Source organism: Polypterus senegalus, chromosome 6, assembly GCF_016835505.1.
Source record: "Polypterus senegalus isolate Bchr_013 chromosome 6, ASM1683550v1, whole genome shotgun sequence".
In the NCBI taxonomy this organism is placed as follows: Eukaryota; Metazoa; Chordata; class Cladistia; order Polypteriformes; family Polypteridae; genus Polypterus; species Polypterus senegalus.
This window is the reverse complement of record NC_053159.1, coordinates 192,905,196-192,928,176: the sequence shown is the minus strand read 5'-3', so window position 1 is coordinate 192,928,176 and position 22,981 is coordinate 192,905,196. Positions and strand designations below refer to the sequence as shown.

The following is a 22,981-nucleotide window of genomic DNA, read 5'->3' as shown; positions in this document are numbered from 1 at the left end:
ACCGTGGTGGTCCTGGTGAATGTTAATGTCGTGCTACTGTAGGCTGCAATTTGACTTGACTTGTTCTGGAACCACAGGGACAATGACTTTTTCACAAGGCTGAACTTTGATCACCAAATAAAGAAAGTACTGTGCGTTCGCTCGGGGGGCCATACTCTAATCCTGCATTGTGTAAAATGCACAAAAACAGTAAATACTTTTTCACAGCACTGTGTATGGTGTATATACGGATATGTAAAAATGGTGAAACATTTATATTTGCAATGTAGGCACGAGAGCTGGACACACTCAATGCACATTGTCACTTCCTGAAAGCCACCTCACTTGATTTACTCAAGGTGACAAATGACAGTGACATTGCTGGGAGTTAAATGAGAAGTGCCTGGTTGCACTTTGGTGTGTGTCCGTCATACATGGGGGCCCGTGTCACTTCAGAATGGAGCAAGTGGCACAAAGCCTTCACTGGTACAAAAGCACAGGGACAAGTGTCCATACAAACGCGCGCGTGCACACACACACACACAAGCTCAACTCAATTGTCTGTTTTTCTCTTGATTCACCTCAGCGGGGAGCACATCTCACTTCTCTCTGACACGCCAGTGTTGGTTTTCTTCAAGGAGTGTTACACAGCGTCTTTCTAGCAGAATCTAAAAGCCCACTGCCAACACGCGACCCTCCATGTCTTTCCATTGAGCTGAGCTGGCCTGGCCAGTTCACTGGCCTGATAAAAACTCACAAATGACAGAGTTAGCACTGGATTTGTGACGTGTGACAGAGAGTTTTCGTGAGGCAGACTTCTCCCAACTTACTGGAGCAGGACTGCACACTACAGGCAGCTTGACGTCTCAGATTTCTCAACACAGGCCCCCGGGCTCCCAAACTGTAGACTGAGGGCCCCTTGATTCCTCATCCCTAGTGCACCTCTTCATTTGCTGTGCCCTATATGACACGAGGGGGTGCACTGCAATTTATAAATCTATAAGTGAATAATTACCAGTCAATCAGAACAATGTCGCCTATAAAAGCTCTGCACATATTAAAGCTGGATTCCGACTTTTTACACTTTGTTTCAATGACTCCAGAAGCCTCACTGCTTCCACCCATACCAGCAGCTCTAGACAGGGCACCGTATGGGCACAACAGAACATCAGCATGCTGCCTTTTCATTACCGCTGTAACTACATCACCACCATTCTACTGTCCATACTCAGAGACGGCACTGGGGTCTCACCATTTACATGGAGCACACTGCCATGGTGCCAAGGGAACAGTCAAGGAGGGGCAGTGAGAAGTCAAATATTAGGCTACTGAGTGCCACCCTGAACTCTACCGTCTTTCTCTTTGACCTCAAATGAAGAAGACAATCAGTCAGTCAGTCACCCATAACACCCAGCTGTGACAGACCCTACAATCTCAGCACAACCCACTGACCCCCTTGCAGTCCCGTGCCATTGCTTGTTATTATCCTGTGCACTCACAGGGTGCACCCAGGAGCTCACAGTGCCAGGTGAGGGCACCCAGAGGTGAATCTCAATATGGCAGCAGACATTCTGGCCAGGCCTTGTACCAATTAAACATCAGTCGTCACCACCTTCAGCAATGAGGTGTCATCCGACTGGCACAGCTCCTGTAAGGGCGGGCAGCAGACTTTATTTCAGTTTGTCACCTACAATCAGTCGAGAGACTGGAGGTGGGGTAAAGGTGGTTTGATTTGGGGGACAGGGACTTTAGTCGGTCCCCTGAAGAGTATCAAGCCATACAAACCTCTTACACACCACAACCACAGGGAGGTTTACGGTCCCCCCCATGGAGTTTTGGAAGTCGCTAGTGTGTGGCACATACAAACTGTAGCGTGGGAGGGGCAGTGTATGACCGTTCAATAGTGCCATGTGGCACCTGGAAAAAAAAAAAGTTGGGTGGCATTGCACCCACACTGCTTGGAGGGTACAAAGGTCACTTCCAAACTTGGCACCTCCCAGATTTGGCAGAAGGCCCCATATACACAAAGGGTACTCAGGGACCCTACAAGCTCCTGCACTCTGATACCGCGGGCAGCCACACAACCATGTGAGCCGTCTGAGTGGCATGGATGAATGGTGGTTACGTTACTTTTACGGCGATTTCAATTCTTCTTGTAAATTTCATATTTACTAATTCTACCCTGCCAATTAAATGAGCTCTCTTGGACCCCCAACCAAAGACCTCCCGCACAGACACAACTCCTTCAAGATTCCAATGGCTGCTTTTATTTGCAGGCACCCGTTTGGCTGGTTACGAGTGGACATGGCTGTGCCAACGAAGTCCCTATGACTTTATTCTGAGCACTAGGTACTGGCATTATAAGAAACATCCGTACCTTGACAAAGGGGGCACCTTTTCCCTCATCCATCTGCTCAGCTGCTGGGTGAACTGAAGTCATCTTGAGGTTGTCCTGGACGGCCTCCTCACTGGAGTCCAGGGAGCTATGCAGGGCCAGGTCGACACCAGAGATGCCAGTGTTGTTGTCCAGAGGCTGCTCATCATGTGCTTCAGAGGCCATTTGGTGGGCAGCGGCACCAATGCCATTGTCAGATTTGGCTCCAATGCTCGAGAGAGACAGACTGTCGAGGCGAAGAGTCTCCATCTCATTGCTGCTCAAAGAAGCCTCTGATGGAGAACTCCTGAGCTTCAGAACCGGTGACCCCTGTCTGGACTCTGACCCGCTCAGCTCCACTCCCAGCGGGCAGTAATGGCTGTCCGAGATGATGACGTGGTCCTCTTTGTCAGTCATGGTGATTAGCAACTGATTACAGTGATTGCACTTGTCTGGGGCTGGCCTGGCTTCCTGAGGAGGGAGTCGCTGAACCAAAGCTAAGCTGTGAAAGGCCCCACAAGCCACCTGAAGTACACGCCGGCCCGCCAAGTGCTCAACTCTCTGGGGCATGAAAACTGGGAAGCTACTAGTGACCAGGCCAAGCTGGCAGCCACTGCCCCAGGCCCAGACATCGCCACGAGCAGACAGAGCCAGGGTGTGCTGTTCTCCACAGGCCAGGCTCACCATCTTTATCAACTGAGGTGGGCTGCTCTCGGGGTCGGCAATAGTCATGGCGAAGGGCCTGGGGACAAAACGTTTGTCAGCCACCCCACACTGGCCGGAGGAGTTCTCCCCCCACATGAACACAATGCCATCGTCGGAGACGGCTCCACTGTGAAAGCTTCCGGCAGCGACAGCCACAATGCGCTTTCCAAGAAGAGCTTCTTCGAGGACCGGGAGAGCAGGGCCGCTTCCGGTGGGCTGTCTCCATGGCAACTCACCAAAGCTGTACACTTCACCTCCTGCAAAGAAAGGAGAACAACGTCAAGAAAAAGGCAAAACTGGAAGACATGGAGTGTGGGGCTCAGGAGTCCTTCCATGGGCAGGAAAACTTCTTGGAAGTAAAATGGTGGCACCAAGAGAGAAACAGAACAGAGAAGGATGAGGTTTGTAGATGTAATAAATCAAAGCACACAAGACAGGTAAAGATTGGGGAGCCTCCCCATATACTGGCCGGGGGTTCCAGTTCCAGTTAGGACAGTCAAAAGTAGCACAAAACATACACATTTGACAACACTGTATGGTATCTCGGAGCGTTTATGGAGATGGCTTAATGACAGCAGGAAATGAACCAACGGGGTTAGAGACGGGTCGGAAAGTGCAATGAATCGATGGAGCGATATGGAGATTACTCTTCAGGGCAGACCGGAGCAGTTTCTTTTAGTAAGGATTTTTATTCTGTCATTTTTCTGTGAGTGTAAAGGAAAAGACAGCATTAGTGGCATATTCCGAATTCCTGTTTCTCGTGGTTTCACGTGCGATCAGGCCGTTTGACTGTCCCCTAGTCACACATGTGTGACAGTAGGATGTCATTGATCATTTGTGCTTATGTATGTGACTGTAGCACAGTTAGGTCCCATCTCAAATGGTTTTCAATTATAAACCCTCTCAAAAGCGTCATCTGTGGAGAACATTACATCAGAACAAACAGAACCGAGGTGCCACACAGTGGCTGGTACTCATCCCCAACAGTGTTAATCAAAGAACACGTCACTTATCCAGGTGCCCAATGCTGCCCGGATCCCAGTTGATTTAACTTATTACGTCCAGTTTACTTTTGTGGTCAAATGTGGAAAGCACATTCTCTTAAATCAAATCCTTTGCTGCCTCAAAGTGGACGTATATCCGTAAGTTTTAAGGCTTTTGTTTTCACTTTGGACTTCTGCCCCTTCAGCTCAACTTTAACTCTTTTATGGCGGATGTCGACTTAAGGGGTTGAGGGTGATAAAAGCTGTAAACGTCGATAAACCTCACCCTTACGTTACAAGTAGACCCTCTTTGCAAGGAGGACTGTTAGACTTGTTAACTTGACGTTGAATCACCACATGTGTGCGAGTGGCATGGAGCACACAACGTCTAGAATGCCATCGATATCGAGAGAGTGAGGCGAAAGCACAACACTAAATACTCTGATTGTATATGCAGTCAGTCATTACCTAACCCGCTATATCTAAACACAGGGTCACGGGGGTCTGCTGGAGCCAATCCCAGCCAGCACAGGGTGAAAGACAGGAACAAATCCCTGCGCAGGGCGCCAGCACACCGCAGGGCACACACACACACACTAGGGACAAATTAGGACCGCCAATGCACCTAACCTGCAAGTCTTTGGACTGTGGGAGGAAACCCACGCCGACACGGGGAGAACATGCAAACTCCATGTAGGGAGGACCTGGGAAGTGAACCCTGGTCTCCTTACTGCGAGGCAGCAGTGCTACCACTGCGCCACCATGCCACCCTCTGTGCATATAATTTATTGTGTTATCACTGAAACTCTGACTTATCAAACTGCAATTTTGATGCAAGTTGGTCTAGAGATCGAAAACTGATCGGTCCCCCAGTTGGTCGTGGTGCTGACGCGACTCAGGCGACGACACAGACATCGATCCGTGCGAGACAAGCTGGCTACTGGACTTCACCAAATGATGTGGCGTGCTAGTGGACACTACAGATTGGCGTCACTCAACTACTCAACTGCCTTTCAGCTTATGAGTGATGAGACAAACGGGGATGTAATAATAGGGGGGATTTACATGCTGTAGGGGCTCATGGATCAGAACACAGAGTGACATTTGCCATGAGTAAGTATTTTATGGCGGTTTATTTTTTTAAACCATTGCTTTGTGTGAAAAGTGAGTTTTTGGGGAAAATATTCAGCCCTGGGACAAAATGGAAGAAATTTGTTCTTAAAAAAATATAGCAAATTAATACACACCATGATTGTGAAGAAATAACTCCAAACGTATCCTTGAACCTCCTTAGCGTTACGTTTGCCCCCAGAAAAACGGGTTAAAAATCTTAAAAACATTTTGTAAATCAAAGCAGGAGAGTTCTGTTGATAGACCACTTACTGTAGTGATGCCGATTTAGTGCCCGTCCATTGTGTGACATTGTGGTATAGCAAGTCCACGGCTCAGAATAAAAGGGCAGTTTTTAAATAATTAATCATCTGACTCGTGGCTTAAAGAGGGCGCAGCGGTTCCTGGACGCTGCGTGAGGCGGGCGTTTCCTCGCTTAAGTGCACAGGTAAGGAATCATCCACATGCGTAACTGAAGCCGAGAGCTGCTAATCGCCACACCTGAGCCATGCCCCCGTAATAAATAGGAGAAGCGCGAGGCGGAAGGCAAAAGAAAGGAAGAGGCGGAGAGCGAGAGAGCAGCATTGGGGAAGGAGAGTGGGCGAGCCAGCCCACTGTGAAAGAGAGAGGTCAGTGTGCTCAGGGGTCCCAGATGGAGCGAGTGATCGGCGCTCGTGGGACAGGATTGTGCCCACTGAGTTAATACAAGAGTGTGAAAAGTTCACCCTAGGGATCCGAGGGACGACTTAGAGTGCGAGAAGGAAGACGAGAGGACAACCGCCCCCTGAGCGGTCAGGCAGATGCCGGTGGAGGCAGCCATGACGGTGGTCTGTAATGTGAGGACCGCGGTGGATGAAGTCTCTCCCGCTGAATAGACCTTGGAAGGAGCAGAGCTTGGCTGGTGTGACTCCAATGTTGTCAGAAAGATTTTAATCTCGTTTTAGCCTTGTTTTTAACGCCTGTGATTTTTACCTTTTTAATGGATTATTTATTTATTTCATAACATTTGAAGCTCTGCACTACTTATCTGAACACTTTGTTTTGACTGTTTTGAAATAAAAGCACTTTGCACCTTTTTGCACCATCCCCTTGTTTCGTTGTGTCCTCACTGATCAGCTCATCCGGTGACATTACCGACGGTGTCGGGTTCAAGAGCTCCTAAAAAGGAGATGGGAGCCTGGAGCGAGAGCCCACATTATCACAGACATGCTTAGACACAATTAATAATAATAATGCATTTTATTTACTGTGTATAGCGCCTTTTCCATGCTCAAGGCACAAACGCAGAGCGGACCAGGGGCACAGGTCACCAAAACAAAGCCCACCGTCACAACCGGCCAGAATTCGCGTGTTTCTTGTGATATTTTTTTTCTATTTCTTGTGCATGAGAGGGTGGAATGTCAGCAGTTGATCCGCACAACTGACGTGCACCTTGGGTTACCACAACGTAGGCCTAGGGATTTCCGCATTTTGCTTAACACGGGACATTGAAAGTTGCTGCATTAACAGCATGAAACGTATCCTTGAGAAAACAAGAACAAGAATCTGTGATAAAATGAATTGCTTCCAGTTTACTTTTGCTGTCACAAGCATGTCTCAGAAACGTGGAAGACAAGCTTTCATAAATCAAAGGCCTTGCTACTTCAAAGTGAATGTTTTTGGTAGGTTTTAAGGCCTTTGTTCACAATGGAACCCCAATGTGCTAAGATACTAAGATTTGCATTGGGAGTGATGAGGATGGACAGGATTAGAAATGAGGACATTAGAGGGTCAGCTCAGGTTGGGACGGTTGGGAGACAAAGTCAGAGAGGCGAGATGGCGTTGGTTTGGACATGTGCAGAGGAGAGAGAAGGGTGCTAAGGATAGAGCTGCTAGGAAAGAGGACAAGAGAAAGGCCTAAGAGAAGGTTTATGGATGTGGTGAGAGAAGACATGCTGGTCATGAGTGTAACAGAACAAGATGACGAGGACAGAAAGATATGGAAGAAAATGATCCACTGTGGCAACCCCTAATGGGAGCAGCCGAAAGATGAAGAAGTTCACATTGGGACCCCGGTTATCTATTAGGGAATCCATTCCCGGACGGGTTTATCAATTCCTGGGAATTCGGGAATCCCGGGCTCCCGGGGATTACACAGTGCATGGGCATCTCACATATGAACGGTTTTAGAATGACAGACACTTATTTTTAATAAAACTACTGCAATATGTTGACACCAATAAAAGACTAACCTCATCTAAAAGCAGTCAAGCTGTCATATACGTACATGTATCTAGTTAGTTGCGATAAGAGTGTAGAAAGCACAACGTGTCCAGCGTGTGGTCATCCAGGCGAGAGCGCACCTTTGTGCAGAGTACGCCAACCGCTGAGAAAGCGCACTCTCTGCCTCCACTGAAGTAGGCGGCACAGTCATCAGATACTGATACTACGCTTCCTGTTGCTCTCAAACACCGCCATTTCAGCTTTTACTGATGCATCCAGTTTCCTGTCATCATTCTGTGATGGCAAGTTTCTTGGCACAGATAATGTGGATGCAACAAACTGACACGTTGCAATTTCAAGTTGCTGTTCAAAGCTGTTGTCTGACAGGCGTCAGTGAAGTCTGTCCTGTCCCGGCATTCGTGAGCTGCCCAGTGCAGACTCCTCCCAGTCCACTGTGCTCAGTCTTAGCTGCTGGTCTGTTGTTGACTGAATTAATCGGCAACACACTACACCGTGGGCCAAAAAACTGTGCCACTTAATTATTTTCAACTATAACTCTGTTATTTCTTGATCGATTTTTACACTTTTATACGCTATATATGCGAGCTTGGCTGTTCCCGGTTTCCTGGGAATTATAGCAGTTTCATTCCCGGATTCCCTATTATTTATTAGCCTCTTTATAAAATGCATGAGCAGGCTAGGTATTTTTTTTTTTTAATTTATAAAATATGCTTCACTTTAGAACACAATTTCAAGTGGAAATGAGTATATACCAGTTCAAGCTTTATAACACACTGGTGAGGCCTCATCTGGAGTCCTGTGTGCAGGTTTGGTCTCCAGGCTACAAAAAGGACATAGCAGCACTACAGAAGGTCCAGAGAAGAGCGACGAGGCTGATTCAGGGCTACAGGGGTTGAATTATGAGGAAAGATTAAAAGAGCAGAGCCTTTACAGTTTAGGCAAAATGAGACTAAGAGGAGACCTGACTGAAGTGTTTAAACTCATGAAGGGAATTAGTGCAGTGGATCGAGACGGTGACATTAAAATGAGTTCATCAAGAACACGGGGACACACAGTTGGAAGCTTGTGAAGGGGAAATTTCACACAAATATTAGGAAGTGTTTCTTTACACTGAGAACCACAGACACTTGGAATAAGTGACCAAGTAGTGAGGTGGACAGTAGGACTTTAGGGATTTTCAAAACTCGAAGAATTAACTGGATTGTTGGGCTGAATGGCCTGTTCTTGTCCAGACTGTTCTGACGTTCTAATGAATGTGAAGAAATACAGTTAGGTTCATAAATATTTGGACAGAGACAACTATTTTTCAAATTTTGCTTCTGTACATCACCACAATGAATTTGAAATGAAACAACTCCGATGCAGTTGAAGTGCAGACTTTCAGCTTTAATTCAGTGGGTTGAACAAAACGATTGCATAAAAATGTGAGGCAACTAAAGTATTTTTTAACACAATCCCTTCATTTCAGGGGCTCAAAAGTAATTGGACAAATTAAATAACTGGAAATAAAATGTTCATTTCTAACACTTGGTTGAAAACCCTTTGCTGGCAATGCCAGCCTGAAGTCTTGAACTCATTGACATCACCAGATGCTGGGTTTCCTCCTTTTGAATGCTCTGCCAGGCCTTTACTTTCAGTTGCTGTTTGTTTGTGGGCCTTTCTGTCCGAAGTTTAGTCTTCAACAAGTGAAATGCCTGCTCAATTGGGTTAAGATCAGGTGACTGACTTGGCCACTTCTTTGCTTTAATAAACTCCTGGGTTGCTTTGGCTGTATGTTTTGGGTCATTGTCCATCTGTATCATGAATCAATTTGACGTCATTTAGCTGGATTTGAGCAGACAGTATGTCTCTGAACACCTCAGAATTCATTCGGCTGCTTCTGTCCTGTGTCACATCATCAATAAACACTAGTGTCCCAGTGTCACTGGCAGCCATCACACTGCCTGACTCCACCGTGTTTTACAGATGATGTGCTGTGCTATGCTTTGGATAATCAGCTGCTCCACGCCTTCTCCATCCTTTTTTCTTGCTTCATCATTCTGGTAGAGGTTGATCTTGGATTCATCTGTCCAAAGAATGTTTGTCCAGAACTCTGCTGGCTTTTTTAGATGTTCTTTAGCAAAGTCCAATCTAGCCTTTCTATTCTTGAGGCTTATGAGTGGCTGCCTCCTTGCAGTGCACCCTCTGGATTTACTGTCATGCAGTCTTCTTTTATGGTAGACTTGGATATCGATACCGACCAAGCCCTGGAGAGTGTTGTTAACTCAGTGGGCTGTTGTGAAGGGGTTTCTCTTCACCATGGAAATGATTCTGCTATCATCCACCACTGTTGTCTTCCGTGGATGTCCAGGTCTTTTTGCGTTGCTGACTTCACCAGTGCTTGCTTTCTTTCTCAGGATGTACCAAACTGTAGATTTTGCCACTCGTAATATTGTAGAATTTCTCCGATGGGTTTTTTCTGTTTTCGTAGTTTAAGGATGGCTTCTGTCACCTGCATGGAGAGCTCCTTTGACCGCATGTTGTCTGTTCACAGCAAAATCTTCCACATGCAAGCACCACACCTCAGATCAACTCCAGGCCTTTTATCTGCTTAATTGATAAGACATAACGACGGACTTGAACACACCTGCCCATGAAATAGCCTTTGAGTCAATTGTCCAATTACTTTTGAGCCCCTGAAATGAAGGGATTGTGTTCAAAAAATGCTTTAGTTGCCTCACATTTTTATGCAATTGTTTTGTTCAGCCCACTTTAAATTAAAGCTGAAAGTCTGCACTTCAACGTCATCTGAGTTGTTTCATTTAAAATTCATTGTGGTGATGTGCAGAACAAAATGAGAAAAAAGTTGTCTCTGTCCAAATATTTATGGACCTAACTGTAACTTCAACTTGACAAATACCAAACCTATCCATTAACAGTTTGTTATTTGTGTGCCAGGGATTTTAAAATTACCTCGCTCTTCTTCTTAGACTTTTAGGCCTTAAAACCTTTTTCAGTGTGCACGTCTTAGGCTTTTTATTAATATTGTAATGAATAGGATGTGCATTTTGCTTGTGAGTAGAAGAACATTGTGGAGCAGGTCTTTCGTGACATTGGACTGGCGGATGGTGCCACGCTGGCTTTGCTTTGGTGTTGTTTGCAGGTTTTGGTTTTAGTCACATACACATATGCACCATGCTTAGAGCTAAAACACCACAACCCTGACAGTAATAACAGAAGATTGTCAAGCAGATGCAAAGCTTCCAGTACACAAACACTTTGTACAGGAACCTGTGCAGTCACAAGAGTATTTCACCCACATGTATACAAAGGAAGCATGTGGCAATATGCACAACTCTTTTTGAGTTTCTTTGGCCTGCATTGTGACACTAATGGGATTTGCACTCATCATTCAGAAAAGTGCAGGGAGAAAAATGAACATGCAAGACAGCCAAAACCATTTTAACAGTTCTGTACAGTATATCCCCAACGTTAGGGAGTTCAGTCACAGTAATATTCTGTGTGGTCTCTGCAGTGTCCCCTCCACCCCGATCTTGAATTGAGGGCTTTCCACACCAGGATGTACCAGAGCCAGTGAGGATGACCTCCATTGTCCACCTGTAGACGGTGGAGAGTGTGAAGGAAAATAGCTGGGCTTCATTGTCAATGCATTGATGAGCCTCCTGGATGAGGTTTTGTGCCATGGATCTCTCCTGATTCCAGCAATCTATAGTCGTGGCCAAAAGTTTGGAGACTGACCCAAGTGTCGGTTTTCCCAAGGTTTGCTGCTTCAGTGTTTCTAGATCTTTTTGTCAGATGTTTCTATGGTATACTAAAGTAGAATTACAAGCAGTTCAGAAGTTAGTTTTAAAGCCTTTAATTGTGTATGCAAAGAGTCCACATCTGCAGTGTTGGCCCTTCTTTCTTTTTCAAGACCTCTGCAATTCGGTACCAAACCATCCTCAGAGAGCAACTTCTGGGCCAAATCCTGACTGATGGCAGCCCATTCTAGCTAAATCAATGTTTGGAGTTTGTCTGAATTGGTGGGTTTTGGTTTGTCCACCTGCCACTAGTTCTCAATGGGATGAAGGTCTGGGGAGTTTCCTGGCCACGGACCCCAAATGTTGATGTCTTGTTCCCCGAGCCACTCAGTTCTCACTTTTGCCTTTTGGCCTGGTGCACCATCATGTTGGTCACCAAACTGTTCTTGGATGGTTCTGTTCTCGGAGGTTGTTTTGGTGCCATTCTTTATTCATTGCTCAGGAATGGGGCACCACCAATGCAGAGCTTGCTCAGGAATGGCAGCAGGCAGGTGGAAGTGAGGCAAATACTTTTGGAGGATGGCCTGGTGGGTGTCAAGAAGGGCAGCAAAGAAGTCATCAGGGACAGAATGGAATTCCGCAAAAGGTACTGGGATTGGACTTGTCATTTTCTCTGATGAATCCCATTGCTGATTGTTTGGGGCATCCAGAGAAAAGAAAAGGTGAGCAGCGCTACCATCACTCCTGTGTCATGCCAACAGTAAAGCATCCTGAGACCATTCCTGTCATGTGGGGTTGCTTCTCAGCCAATGGAGTGGGCTCACTCACAATTTGGCCTGAGAACACAGCCATGAATAAAGAATGGGACCAAAACATCCTCTGAGAGCAACTTCTCCCAACCATCCAAGAACAGCTTGGTGACCAACATGATGGAGCACCAAGCCATAAGGCAAAAGTGAGAACTGAGTGGCTTGGGGGACAAAACATTGAAATTTTGGGTCGATGGCCATGAAACTCCCCAGACCTTTAATCCCATTGAGAGCTTGTGGTCAGCCTTCAAGAGGCGGGTAGACAATCAAAAACCCACCCATTCTGATTATGCAAGAATGGGCTGCCATCAGTAAGGATTTGGCCCAGAAGTTGATTGACAGACAGCCTGCCAGGGTGAACTGCAGAGGTCTTGAAAAAGAAAGAAGGGCCAACACAGCAAGTATGGACTCTGCACCACGTAAACTTCATGCCATTGTCAATAAAAGCCTTTGAACTGCTTGTAATTCTACTTCAGTGTACCAGATGAACATCTGACAAAAATATCTAAAAACACTGAAGCAGCAAACTTTGTGAAACCCAACACTTCTCATTCTCTAAACAATAGGCTGCGACTGGACACCCAGATGCTTAGTTTTTGGCACCACTTTATCATAAAGCATCATTGTTGATAATCAGGCCTGTGAGAGTTGGGGTGTCAGACAATTTTATTAAGGAACGGGAGTGGGGACAGGCAACGATCATATCAGGGGTCCAGCAAACAACCTTTGGAAGTATCTGTGCTAAACAGCACTGTGGAGAAAGTGATGTTACCAGTTGACACATGTTGGGACCTGCCAGTTAGAAAGTCCAGAATCCTACCACAGACACTGGCACAAATTCCCAAGTCTAAGAGCTGGGTGGCCAGCTTTGCTGAACCAAACATGTGAGCTGTGGTCTGTGAACAGGACTCGAGCATAGTGTTTGTATTACTCAGGTGTGCCAGGATGGTATGAAGTGCAAGGGATATGGCATCGTTTGTAGACTTGCTGTGATGATGTCAAAACTGGAGGAAGTCCACCCGGCTATCTGGAATGTGACATTTAATATGACCCTGCACCAGTATCTCAATGCATTCCATCATAAGAGGAGAGAGGGCTACTGGTTTGACAGCAAGACTGTTACATTATACTTAAATATTGCCCTTCATGCTGGTAAACAAACCAGCCTCCCTCAGTACAGGGTGACGTGCCCTCCTCCTTACCTTCAGTTAGCAGCACTCCATGTTGAACACCGAGAGAAGCTTGTAAGACAGGTTTGGAGCCAAGCCCCAGGACCCTCTGCGGGGTCACCGAACAGGAGTATCCTCTCCACGTGTACAGCAGGCCCCTCTCCTGATGATCCGGTTCCACACTAGAGGGGCAAAACAACAGACTGTTAGATTCTTACCGGAGGAGTTAAGAGAGAAACAACCCACAAAAAGGTGAGCGAGAAGAACAGCAAGAGGCACAAAGTACAACAGGAGCCCAAAGGTGAAGCCCCAACTCAAGTGCTCTTAGCATACATGTGTCAGGTCCTCAATGCCATCCTACTTTTCACAGTCACAAACTGTATGGCACAATATATACAGTGTAGGGAATCCATTCCTGGACGGGTTTATCCATTCCCGGGAATGAATCCCGGGCTCCCGGGGATGACACAGTGCACGGGCATCTCACATTTGAACGGTTTTAGAACAACCAACACTTATTTTTAATAAAACTACTGCAATATGTTGACACCAATAAAAGAGTAACCTCGTCTACAAGCAATTTATGCTGTCATAGAAGTACATGTATCTAGTTCAGGGGCGCCCACAGTTTTTCGGCTTGCGAGCTACTTTTAAAATGACCAGGTCGAAATGATCTACCTACATTAAAAATCCTATATATATTGCATAGTTTTACTGTCAAATAATGCAAAGAGTACACGACACGTGTTTCGCCCTAATTCTGGGTTCATCAGGCGCACACACTCACTGCACGTCAGCGTCAGAGGCAAAGCCACGGAGTGTGCTTTGTTAATTTGACAGCATGAAGATCGATGTAATTACATTCATGGCATCCGTAGTCTGAATCACAATCTGATTATATGGGTGCAAGTGGGATGACCAGTGTGTTAAAAGAGAAGAGATCTCAGACTGGCCACCCTGTATGTCAATCAAGTGGCAAATGCCATAGGGAGGATATATGATAGACTAACGTTTAAAAAAATTTTTTTTGAATGCAACGCGATCTACCTGATCAGATACTGATACACTTGTTCTAAACAACACCTGCGCTTCCTGTTGCTCTGAAACACCGCCATTTCAGATTTTACTTGTCATCATTCTGTGATAGCAAGTTTCTTGGCATAGATAATGCGGATGCAACAAACTGACGCATTGCAATTTCAAGTTGCTGTTCAAAGCTGCTGTCTGACAGAAGTCAATGAAGTCTGCCTTGTCCCAGCATTCGTGAGCTGCCCAGTGCAGACTCCTCCCAGTCCACTGTGCTCGGTCTTAGTGGGAGCCGGGAGACTGATGATTGCTGCTGGTTGACTAAATTAATCTGCAAAACACTACACTGTGGGCCAAAAAACCGTGCCATTCAATTATTTTCAACTATAACTCTGTTATTTCTTGATCGATTTTTACACTTTTACACGCTATAGATGCGAGCTTGCCCGTTCCCGGTTTCCCGGGAATTACAGCAGTTTCATCCCCGGGAATGCGGGAATGAAAAATGTCCAGGGAGCCCGGGAATGGATTCCCTAATACGGAGGAGTGTCTAAACTTTTGCGGGGCATCGCACAGATGTCCTGCTGCATGGTCTGGTCTCACTCACATCTTCTCCGCGTCTTCCATTAAGGGAGCCTCTCCATCAGTGCGTACCAACTGCCAGTCCTAGGCCTGTGGAAAGAAAGACAGTAGTGAGCATTTTAGGAGGCAGACACCACCATGGTGCCCTAGAATGACAACACGTAACAATTTCACTTTACCCTGTCCCAGTACGACTACTGTAACTACTTCTTCTTTGGAATCTATTGTGACCCGGGAGACATTGAGTTTGTCCTAAACGGACACAAAGGGCTTCAGTCGAGGAGATGACATCATAAATGAGGGCTTTAAAGAAGAGATCAAAATTAAATCAAATCAACTTTAGTTATAAAGCACATTTAAAAACAGTGCTGTACAATGCAACATCAAAATAAAAACTGTGACATAAAACCACTGAAGTCATTACAATTTAAGTCTGCAATCCCCAAAGCTTCAAAAAACACATTGACTTCCCAGCCAAACTAAAGCAAACGCATTACTCAGTGTCTGCAAAAGTCCAACAGAAAAAAGTGAAGACTTCAAACTGCCAGGACCATGAAGCAGATCAGACAAATAAGGCAACTCATTATTCCGGAGAGTTCTGGAGCAGCAACTGAAAAAGCTCAACCACCTTTCAAGAATGTAGCACTGATAACAGAAATTGGGAGGAAGACCTCAGTGCCCTGGAGGAAGAATATTGGATATGGAGATCTGAAACATACGGAGGAGCCATAAACAACAAAAAGCAGCGCTTTAAACTGCCCTGAACCTGACTGGCAGCCAGTGAAGGGAGGCCAGGACAGGAGTACAGGTGGAATCCCGTTGTAACAAAATTCATAGGACCATAAAAATATTTAATTATAGCGGAAATTCCATTACAATCAAGATGGGGAAAATTAATATACTATTGTGAGCGGGGTCACCAGTGATTAAGGACAGCTCTGTAGCTGCTCTGCTGCGTCTGGTAAACAGTAAACTAAGGGCAAAGTAACTGGCTGTCTACTGCAGGATTGGGCTTACTGGGTACCGCGCTCGTCACACAAAACAGGGCTTTGACCTGCTCGTCCTCACACTCTCCTGGGACCTCACGTATATATATACACAAAAATGTTGCGTATGCCTGTTTCCACACTCACATCACGATATATAAAAACTAAACTTGGCATAAAGCTGTGCACATTTTCACGCCACCTCAATCCCTGGTGTACGCACATTCTCTGTTTGGTTTTGCAAGCTGGCGGCACCCGGCGTAAAAAGCAGTGCTACTGTTCCAGGGTGGTTTCCGTTTCTTTTTTTAGATTCACATCCTTGACGCGGCTTTATCAAGTACACCGACGTTAACTGCATATCGTTGATTAGTTTAAGGCACCTGATTGTAATCAACTCAATAACCATATAATGGTGCACAGAATGGCCAAACGATTCTAAATACCAGAGCTGCTTTAGCGTTGTCACTGTCAATGCACCACTGAGTATTTATCCCACTGTGTCTGAATGTGGAATCACGGCTGTACAGCAGCTGATTGGATTATTGGTATACAGCATCAAGCACAGGCTGTCTCAGCCATGTGCACAGTCTATTTGAACTTCTTCCATACAGTACAACAAACGCTTCAGAGCCTTTCCTGTACAGACATCGCAGGTTCACAAACTGTTTCATCCCAAGTGCTCTAAACGCACTCAATCAGTCCATCAAGTGCTCCTGGTAGGACTCTCTGTACTTATAAGGATAATCACCTCACTGTAAGCTACAGTTCTAATATTGCATAACCTCAGCCACTAATGCTTTCATATTGTATATTTTTCTTTGTTTTTATTATCATATTATTATCTATACTAATAAAAGGCAAAGCCCTCACTGACTCACTCATCACTAATTCTCCAACTTCCCGTGTAGGTAGAAGGCTGAAATTTGGCAGGCTCGTTCCTTACAGCTTACTAACATATATATATATATATATATATGACAGCAACACTCATCACTCACAACAGTGACAAAACAATTACATTGACAATCATGTTACGTTATTTTTAAAATATTTCCTTTTCTTTTTCATTACTTCTTTAACACACTACTTCTCCGCTGCGAAGCGCGGGTATTTTGCTAGTTATTACTATTTTACCATTTAATAGAAGAGAAGTCAAACAAATTAACGTGAAAATTATCGATCAGATAAATGGCAAATTGGTTAAACGTGTATCAATAGACTCTGCTGAAACAGTTAGGAGTGATAGTATGGAAGACGAAAACATCAACTTACAATATCACAAAGAATATCTACAACCGTTAACACCATCTGGTCTTCCACCGGCCGAATTACTGTAGAAAGAAGGATGTATCCAAGAACGGTAATGTAGTACATCTTCAGGGGTAACATTAGACACCAAAGGAGATCTTGATATGCCATTCATATTCAAACGTTTACAGTTTCCCGTTGGAATAGGTTTTGCTATGACAATTAACAAATCACAGGGACAAACATTTGAAAAAGTCGTTTTATTTATTAGAGAGAAAGAAACGATATTCACTCACAAGTTGTTATACGTTGTGTTGTCACAATGACATTCCAAACACGTAATTAAAATTCAATGCGATACTGATGAAATGTTAATTCCAAATATTGTATTCACTGAATTTTTAAGTGTAAGTAAAAAAGTATGTGTGTATAACGCAACAAATACCTCTAATGTAACATGAAACATAATTTTCTTTCAATCTATTACATTTTACTATTTTCACTATGGTTAATTACTCGCTGTAATGTGAAATAGTTCTATTATGCATATGTAACAATTCCCATGAAAATAATCTGTTTAAATTGAACATCCACTTCCCCATATGCGAGCGGCTGAACCGCAAAGTGGCTAGCGTGTAGACGAGAAGAGGATACAAAGTCGCCATCTGCAGGCATTTATGAGGCGTGTGGCCATCGGAGAGTTTCCTTAAGGACCCTGGTTTAGTCTGAGTCACAGGATTGGGAAACATGAGGCAGAAGGCATGTCCTCTGACCCCTAAGTGTGCAGTATGGGGTGAAACTGGCAGTGTCAATGTGCAGGCTGTGCATGAGGCAGAGGAGAAACGGATATGGAGACACACAGAAGGAGCCTCTACTAACAAAGATTCTTATAATGAACTAAAGCCATGAAACGCACCATCTTTGTTAACTAAGGTAACATTGTACTGTGTGTTATACTACATTTTTCTTTAATATTAATGTCACTGTCTCTATGCTCACTGGTATGGATTTATTCACATGTGCATGTTAAATTTGGCACACAGGGGCTCAGCAGTTAGAATTGCTAGCCAAGCATTGGATTGGATAGCCAAAGACAACTGGAGGAGTGTATAGTCAGCTTAAACACAGAAGAGTATTTCTGTCTTCTGTCAGTACAAAGTCTTATTTCCTTGCTGGGAGAATGAGAACTGGCATGTAAGCACTATGATATTTCTGTATTTTGTGGAGGAGGAGTTTCCTGCCCTTGTTTGGAGACAAAGGACCAGCAAGTTGAAGAAGAACAGTATAAAAGGCTTGGACAGCAAACAGACCCTTTGAGGCTGAGTTGGCAAAGTTCCGAAAAAACCTCCCAGCGTGGGGACGAGAACATGGCAGCCTGTGTTGATCCAGATTCCCACCTGGATAAAGTCTGTCTATATGCCTCCCGTCTGTAACCGTGTTAACCGTCAGTAAATGTAAGCTAAAGTATATTTTTTCTCATGTGATTCTTGTACCGCCGTAATCACGATGGGAGGGATATCGCCTTTTCTGTTATATTACTATATTGTTTAGTTACTTAATATGCCACAATTTCAAAAGAACACATTTCTAAGAGAGCTAATGCCTCTTCAGGAAACACTGTCAGCCACTCTCTTCAGCCTTTTCTATCGCGTCTGGTATTGAGCCAATAGAAAACACTTGGGACTGCGGCAGACAGACAGATTGACAGGAAAGGAACTATATGATAGATAGATAGATAGATAGATAGATAGATAGATAGATAGATAGATAGATAGATAGAGACAGTGAGAGAGAGAGAGCACTAGATAGATAGATAGAGAGAGCGTGATGGACAGATAGAGAGAGATGGATAGAGAGAGAGAGAGATGGATAGATAGAGAGACAGATAGATATGAAAGGCACTATATAATAGATAGATAGAGGGGATCCCTCGAACCCTCAGGATGTCCCCCCACAGGGCGGCTCGATCAACTGAGTCGAACGCTTTATGAAAATCGACAAAGGCTGCAAAGAAACTAAAACACAGAAACTGGGAAACAGCAGCTCACTCAATTGGGCCAGAAGTCCAATTAAAAACCTGCAGGCGTCCCCAGAGCTGAGTGGGAAGCACTGCTATCTAATAATTAGATTTATAGCCTTCATATAGAGATGTCTGTATTGATAATAAACTGACATTACTTTCCCAAGTAAATACTTTTTCATGTACATACTGGACACCTTGTTAAAGACAAGCTCCCTGATGTCCGGCACCACTGACCGACCATATTCATCCCTTTGGCCACATGATATCCCTGAGGAGACAATGTAGACATTGATTTTTTTTATTTTAAAGCATTTAGAACTATTTGTACTTTTGCTATAACTTGCAATGCTTAAAGAAATCCTGATATTTTTAATATTGAATATTTTTTTAATCCCATGTTTTAACAGAAAAAAAGAAGTTCCTAATCCAATGGCCTTAAACCGATGCCAATGCTCATACGTCGGGCTACACTCCGGCACCAAGGTACAAGATAAAAGGAGCAGCTCTGCCACATCCAGGGAGTTGAAGTCGGGAGGAAGGAGAGGAAAAAAAAAAGAAATAAAAGAGGAATTGTGTGTATTGGAAGAGGCCTTGTTAAGGTATTACTGTTAATAAATGACGGATTTGAACCTGGGACTTGTGTTTGTGGCGGCACGGTGGCGCAGTGGTAGCGCTGCTGCCTCGCAGTTAGGAGATCCGGGTTCGCTTCCCGGGTCCTCCCTGCGTGGAGTTTGCATGTTCTCCCCGTGTCTGCGTGGGTTTCCTCCGGGCACTCCGGTTTCCTCCCACAATCCAAAGACGTGCAGGTTAGGTGGATTGGCGATTCTACATTGGCCCTAGTGTGTGTTTGTGTGTGTCCTGCGGTGGGCTGGCACCCTGCCCAGGATTGGTTCCTGCCTTGTGCCCTGTGTTGGCTGGGATTGGCTCCAGGAGACCCCCGTGACCCTGTATTCGGATTCAGCGGGTTAGAAAATGAATGGATGGATGGACTTGTGTTTGTGTGGTGGTGTCTGAGGTTTGGGGTGCTGCAACGCCACCTACTGGTCACAACACAGACAGAATGTGGGAGACTTTGCAGATTTTATTTTATTTAACGTACAGAAGTAGTTGTGGAATGAATATCACGATATTGGCTTTTCCATATTAATACAAATCAAAAATCTGATATACTGCCCAGTCCTACGGGCCACTTGGAAAAATGGAGACAATTGTAAGGTGCTACGTACAAGCAAAGAGGAACGGTAAATATAAATACAAGATGGGGGTCCGCTAAAGTGACACAACACTGTCTTTGTGTAGGCAACGTGCAGACACGATATAAAAGGTAAATCAAACATTAGATTAGACTGTAAAAGACGTCCAACATGAATGAAGGGACGAGACTTAGTGGGACTGTGCCTGGGAGTCCTGGTCACAGCACAACAAAAAAAAGACAAAGCAACACTAGAAGTGGATCTGAGGAGCCGAGCCAAGAGCATCATGGGACTGACGGGCCTCTCGTTCTGTGGCAGTCTCAGGGAGTTGAAGCTCGTTAGTCTGAGTAGTGGACTCTCAAAGGCTCTGATAAAGAATTCTTTTGATTAGCGAATAAGCAGGTAACACTAACACACTAAATTAATAAAGAGTGCAAGAATCTAAAACAAAGCCCTGAGTCACGGAGTTCAAACAGTGTTCACACTGTGACGACATCTAAAAGGCGTCTGTCTGGATGACAAATGAGCAGGCCGGGCTGAATGGCCTCCGCTCGCCTGTCAAACCTCTGGGTACTTCGATGCTGGCAGGTATGCTCGCGTCTAAAGGAGTTTGTTGGCTTGTGTTTTGATTCCGCCCTTCTGCAAAAGCTGGTTGATTTTCCGGTTTAGACAAAGCCAGAACATTCCACGTGACAAGCCTCCAAACATGCGCTTGACGTTGACGTCTCTAGTTGTCTGTCTGAGGTGCTCATTTCATACTGAGGCCACCGCCGCTGCTTTCCTAGTGGACAAGGTGACAGCGGGTGAGACTGTTTGATGTTCTTTGTCACCAGCTTGAGATGAGTTTAGTGTAATGAAGGGGTCTCCCTTAATCTTTCATGTCAGATTATAATATTTAGGTGGGTGGGTGGAATCGTTTCAATTAAACAGTCAACCACTCATTTGAGTAAATTTTTAAAAAATAAATGAATAAAATTGATTAAAAGTTAGCAGATTGGAATTACCAGTAAACAGGACAGTGCCAGCAGAAGGCGTCAGTGGTTTGGGAGCCATCGCCATTTTGTGACTGCCGGCCAGTGAAGTGCGTTTGGCTGCAGGTTCAATGGCTCACCTCCCCTCCATATCCGGGCTTACACTTGGGAGCCACGAGCCGCGGACTCTGCGTTACAGTTTGACCCCCTTAAACGTCTATGTGAATACACAAACGTCTGTCTCGGCGTTTAATCCTACGTTAGAATGACACCAAGGCCGGGGGGGGACACGTCCATCCTTAGTAGAAAACACGCACTACAGACAAACACTCTTCACAAGAGAAGGTGTCACGCGCACACACACTTTTGGGATGAAAGCATTTTGGCCGAGACGTCCATCAACTGAACAGCCAGCCCATTGTCAGTGTGACATCGTGGAGTGTGTGGCGCACACACAGGCGGACCACCGGAGGTCAAGTAGAAGACAAAGCTCACTCCTCTGGACGCCAGCATCACCATCCACGCAGTGGCCTGACTTCTGAATCAGGACAAGCCGCCCAAAGACCCCCGTCCCCCCGGCCCTCTCTCTCTCACACACAGACGTGTCCTTTATGTGCGCTTTTTATTTCCACACTGAAAGTTTCAGAATTTTTATTTGATTTGATCAGCGCGACGTTTTATGACTTTGGGACCAGGGTGTATTTCTGTCAGGCTTTATATTCAGATTATTCATTCATTTTTTGGTCTAATATTACTCTTCTGATTTTGTAATAAACTCTGCTCTGCGTTAAACTTGTGTGTGGTGTCAAATCCAGGCCACCTGGTGTAGGCAGATTGTCTCTTGTGTCTCACGGGGACAGACGGCCCCTCAAACAGTGAGCAGCCATTGGGAGGTGTAATGTAAAAGGTGCACCGGGCTCCACGGTCTTGGGGACAACGGTTAGGCCTGGAGTGTATAGAAGTGCGGTAGAGAGGAGGACGTCAGGGACCCTCAAAAACTCAACTTGATGTCATTTTGGAGGAGTTAAGTGGACAGGACTGGCGACTAAATGGCCTGCTCTCGTCCCGACTGTTTACCTAATAATGATGCGACAACCCAAACTGAACGATTTTCGCCACCAGACCACTCAGCTTGGCAAAACGTCTGATCTCAGCATTATGGTAATGAAGTTGCAGTGCCCATCGAAGCCAAGTATTACGGTACGGGTGCATCACAATAAACTAGAATATCACCAAAAAGTGAATTTGTTTCAGTAATTCAATTCAGAACGTGAAACTCCTATATCCTATAGATTCACGACACACAGAGTGATATTTTTCAAGCGTTTATTTCTTTTCATTTTGCTGATTATGGCCTACAGGTAATGAAAATCCAAAATGCAGTACATCAGAAAATTAGAATATTGTGAAAAAGTTCAATATTGTAGACCCCTGGTGTCCCGCTCCACTCGGCTCATTAACCTGCAAAGGGGTCCTGAGCCTTGAAATGGTCTCTCAGTTTGGTTCAGTAGGCCACACGATGATGGGGACGAGTGTCACTGAGACCCTCAGCCACAAAAGGTCACTGCTAGAGAAGCTGGCTCTTCACAGAGTGCTGTGTCCAAGCAGATTCATGGAAAGTGGAGTGGAAGGAGAACAATGTCACAGCAGAAAAAGGGGCACAAGCAACAGGGCTAAGCGCCGCCCCGAGAGGATTGTGAAGAATTAGGGGGAGATTGACAAGGAGTGGAATCCGTGCTTCATGAGCCACCACACACAGACGTGTGCATCGGGGACGTGAGCTACAACTGTCACAGCATCCCTATTGTCAACCAGAGACACCGTCAGAAGCGTCTTACCTGAGCTTACTGGACTCTTAAC

At 45.2% G+C, this 22,981-nt stretch overlaps 1 protein-coding gene across 3 annotated transcripts in view; it reads right to left on the bottom strand.

The window, feature by feature from the left end:
• Positions 1 to 22,981, bottom strand: part of als2b (alsin Rho guanine nucleotide exchange factor ALS2 b) — a 60,665-nt gene that overhangs the window by 15,499 nt on the left and 22,185 nt on the right. For 2 of the 3 annotated variants that reach the window (XM_039757822.1, XM_039757824.1), the window contains exons 2-4: positions 14,726 to 14,790; positions 13,126 to 13,274; positions 2,357 to 3,315 (exon numbers count right to left, since the gene is read on the bottom strand). In XM_039757822.1, the coding sequence (XP_039613756.1) occupies positions 2,357 to 3,315; positions 13,126 to 13,274; positions 14,726 to 14,745 (1,128 nt within the window). In that variant the 5' untranslated portion in view covers positions 14,746 to 14,790. Of the gene's footprint in view, positions 1 to 2,356; positions 3,316 to 13,125; positions 13,275 to 14,725; positions 14,791 to 14,879; positions 15,004 to 22,981 lie in introns of all 3 variants that reach the window. The other variant, XM_039757823.1, reaches the window with a different exon arrangement.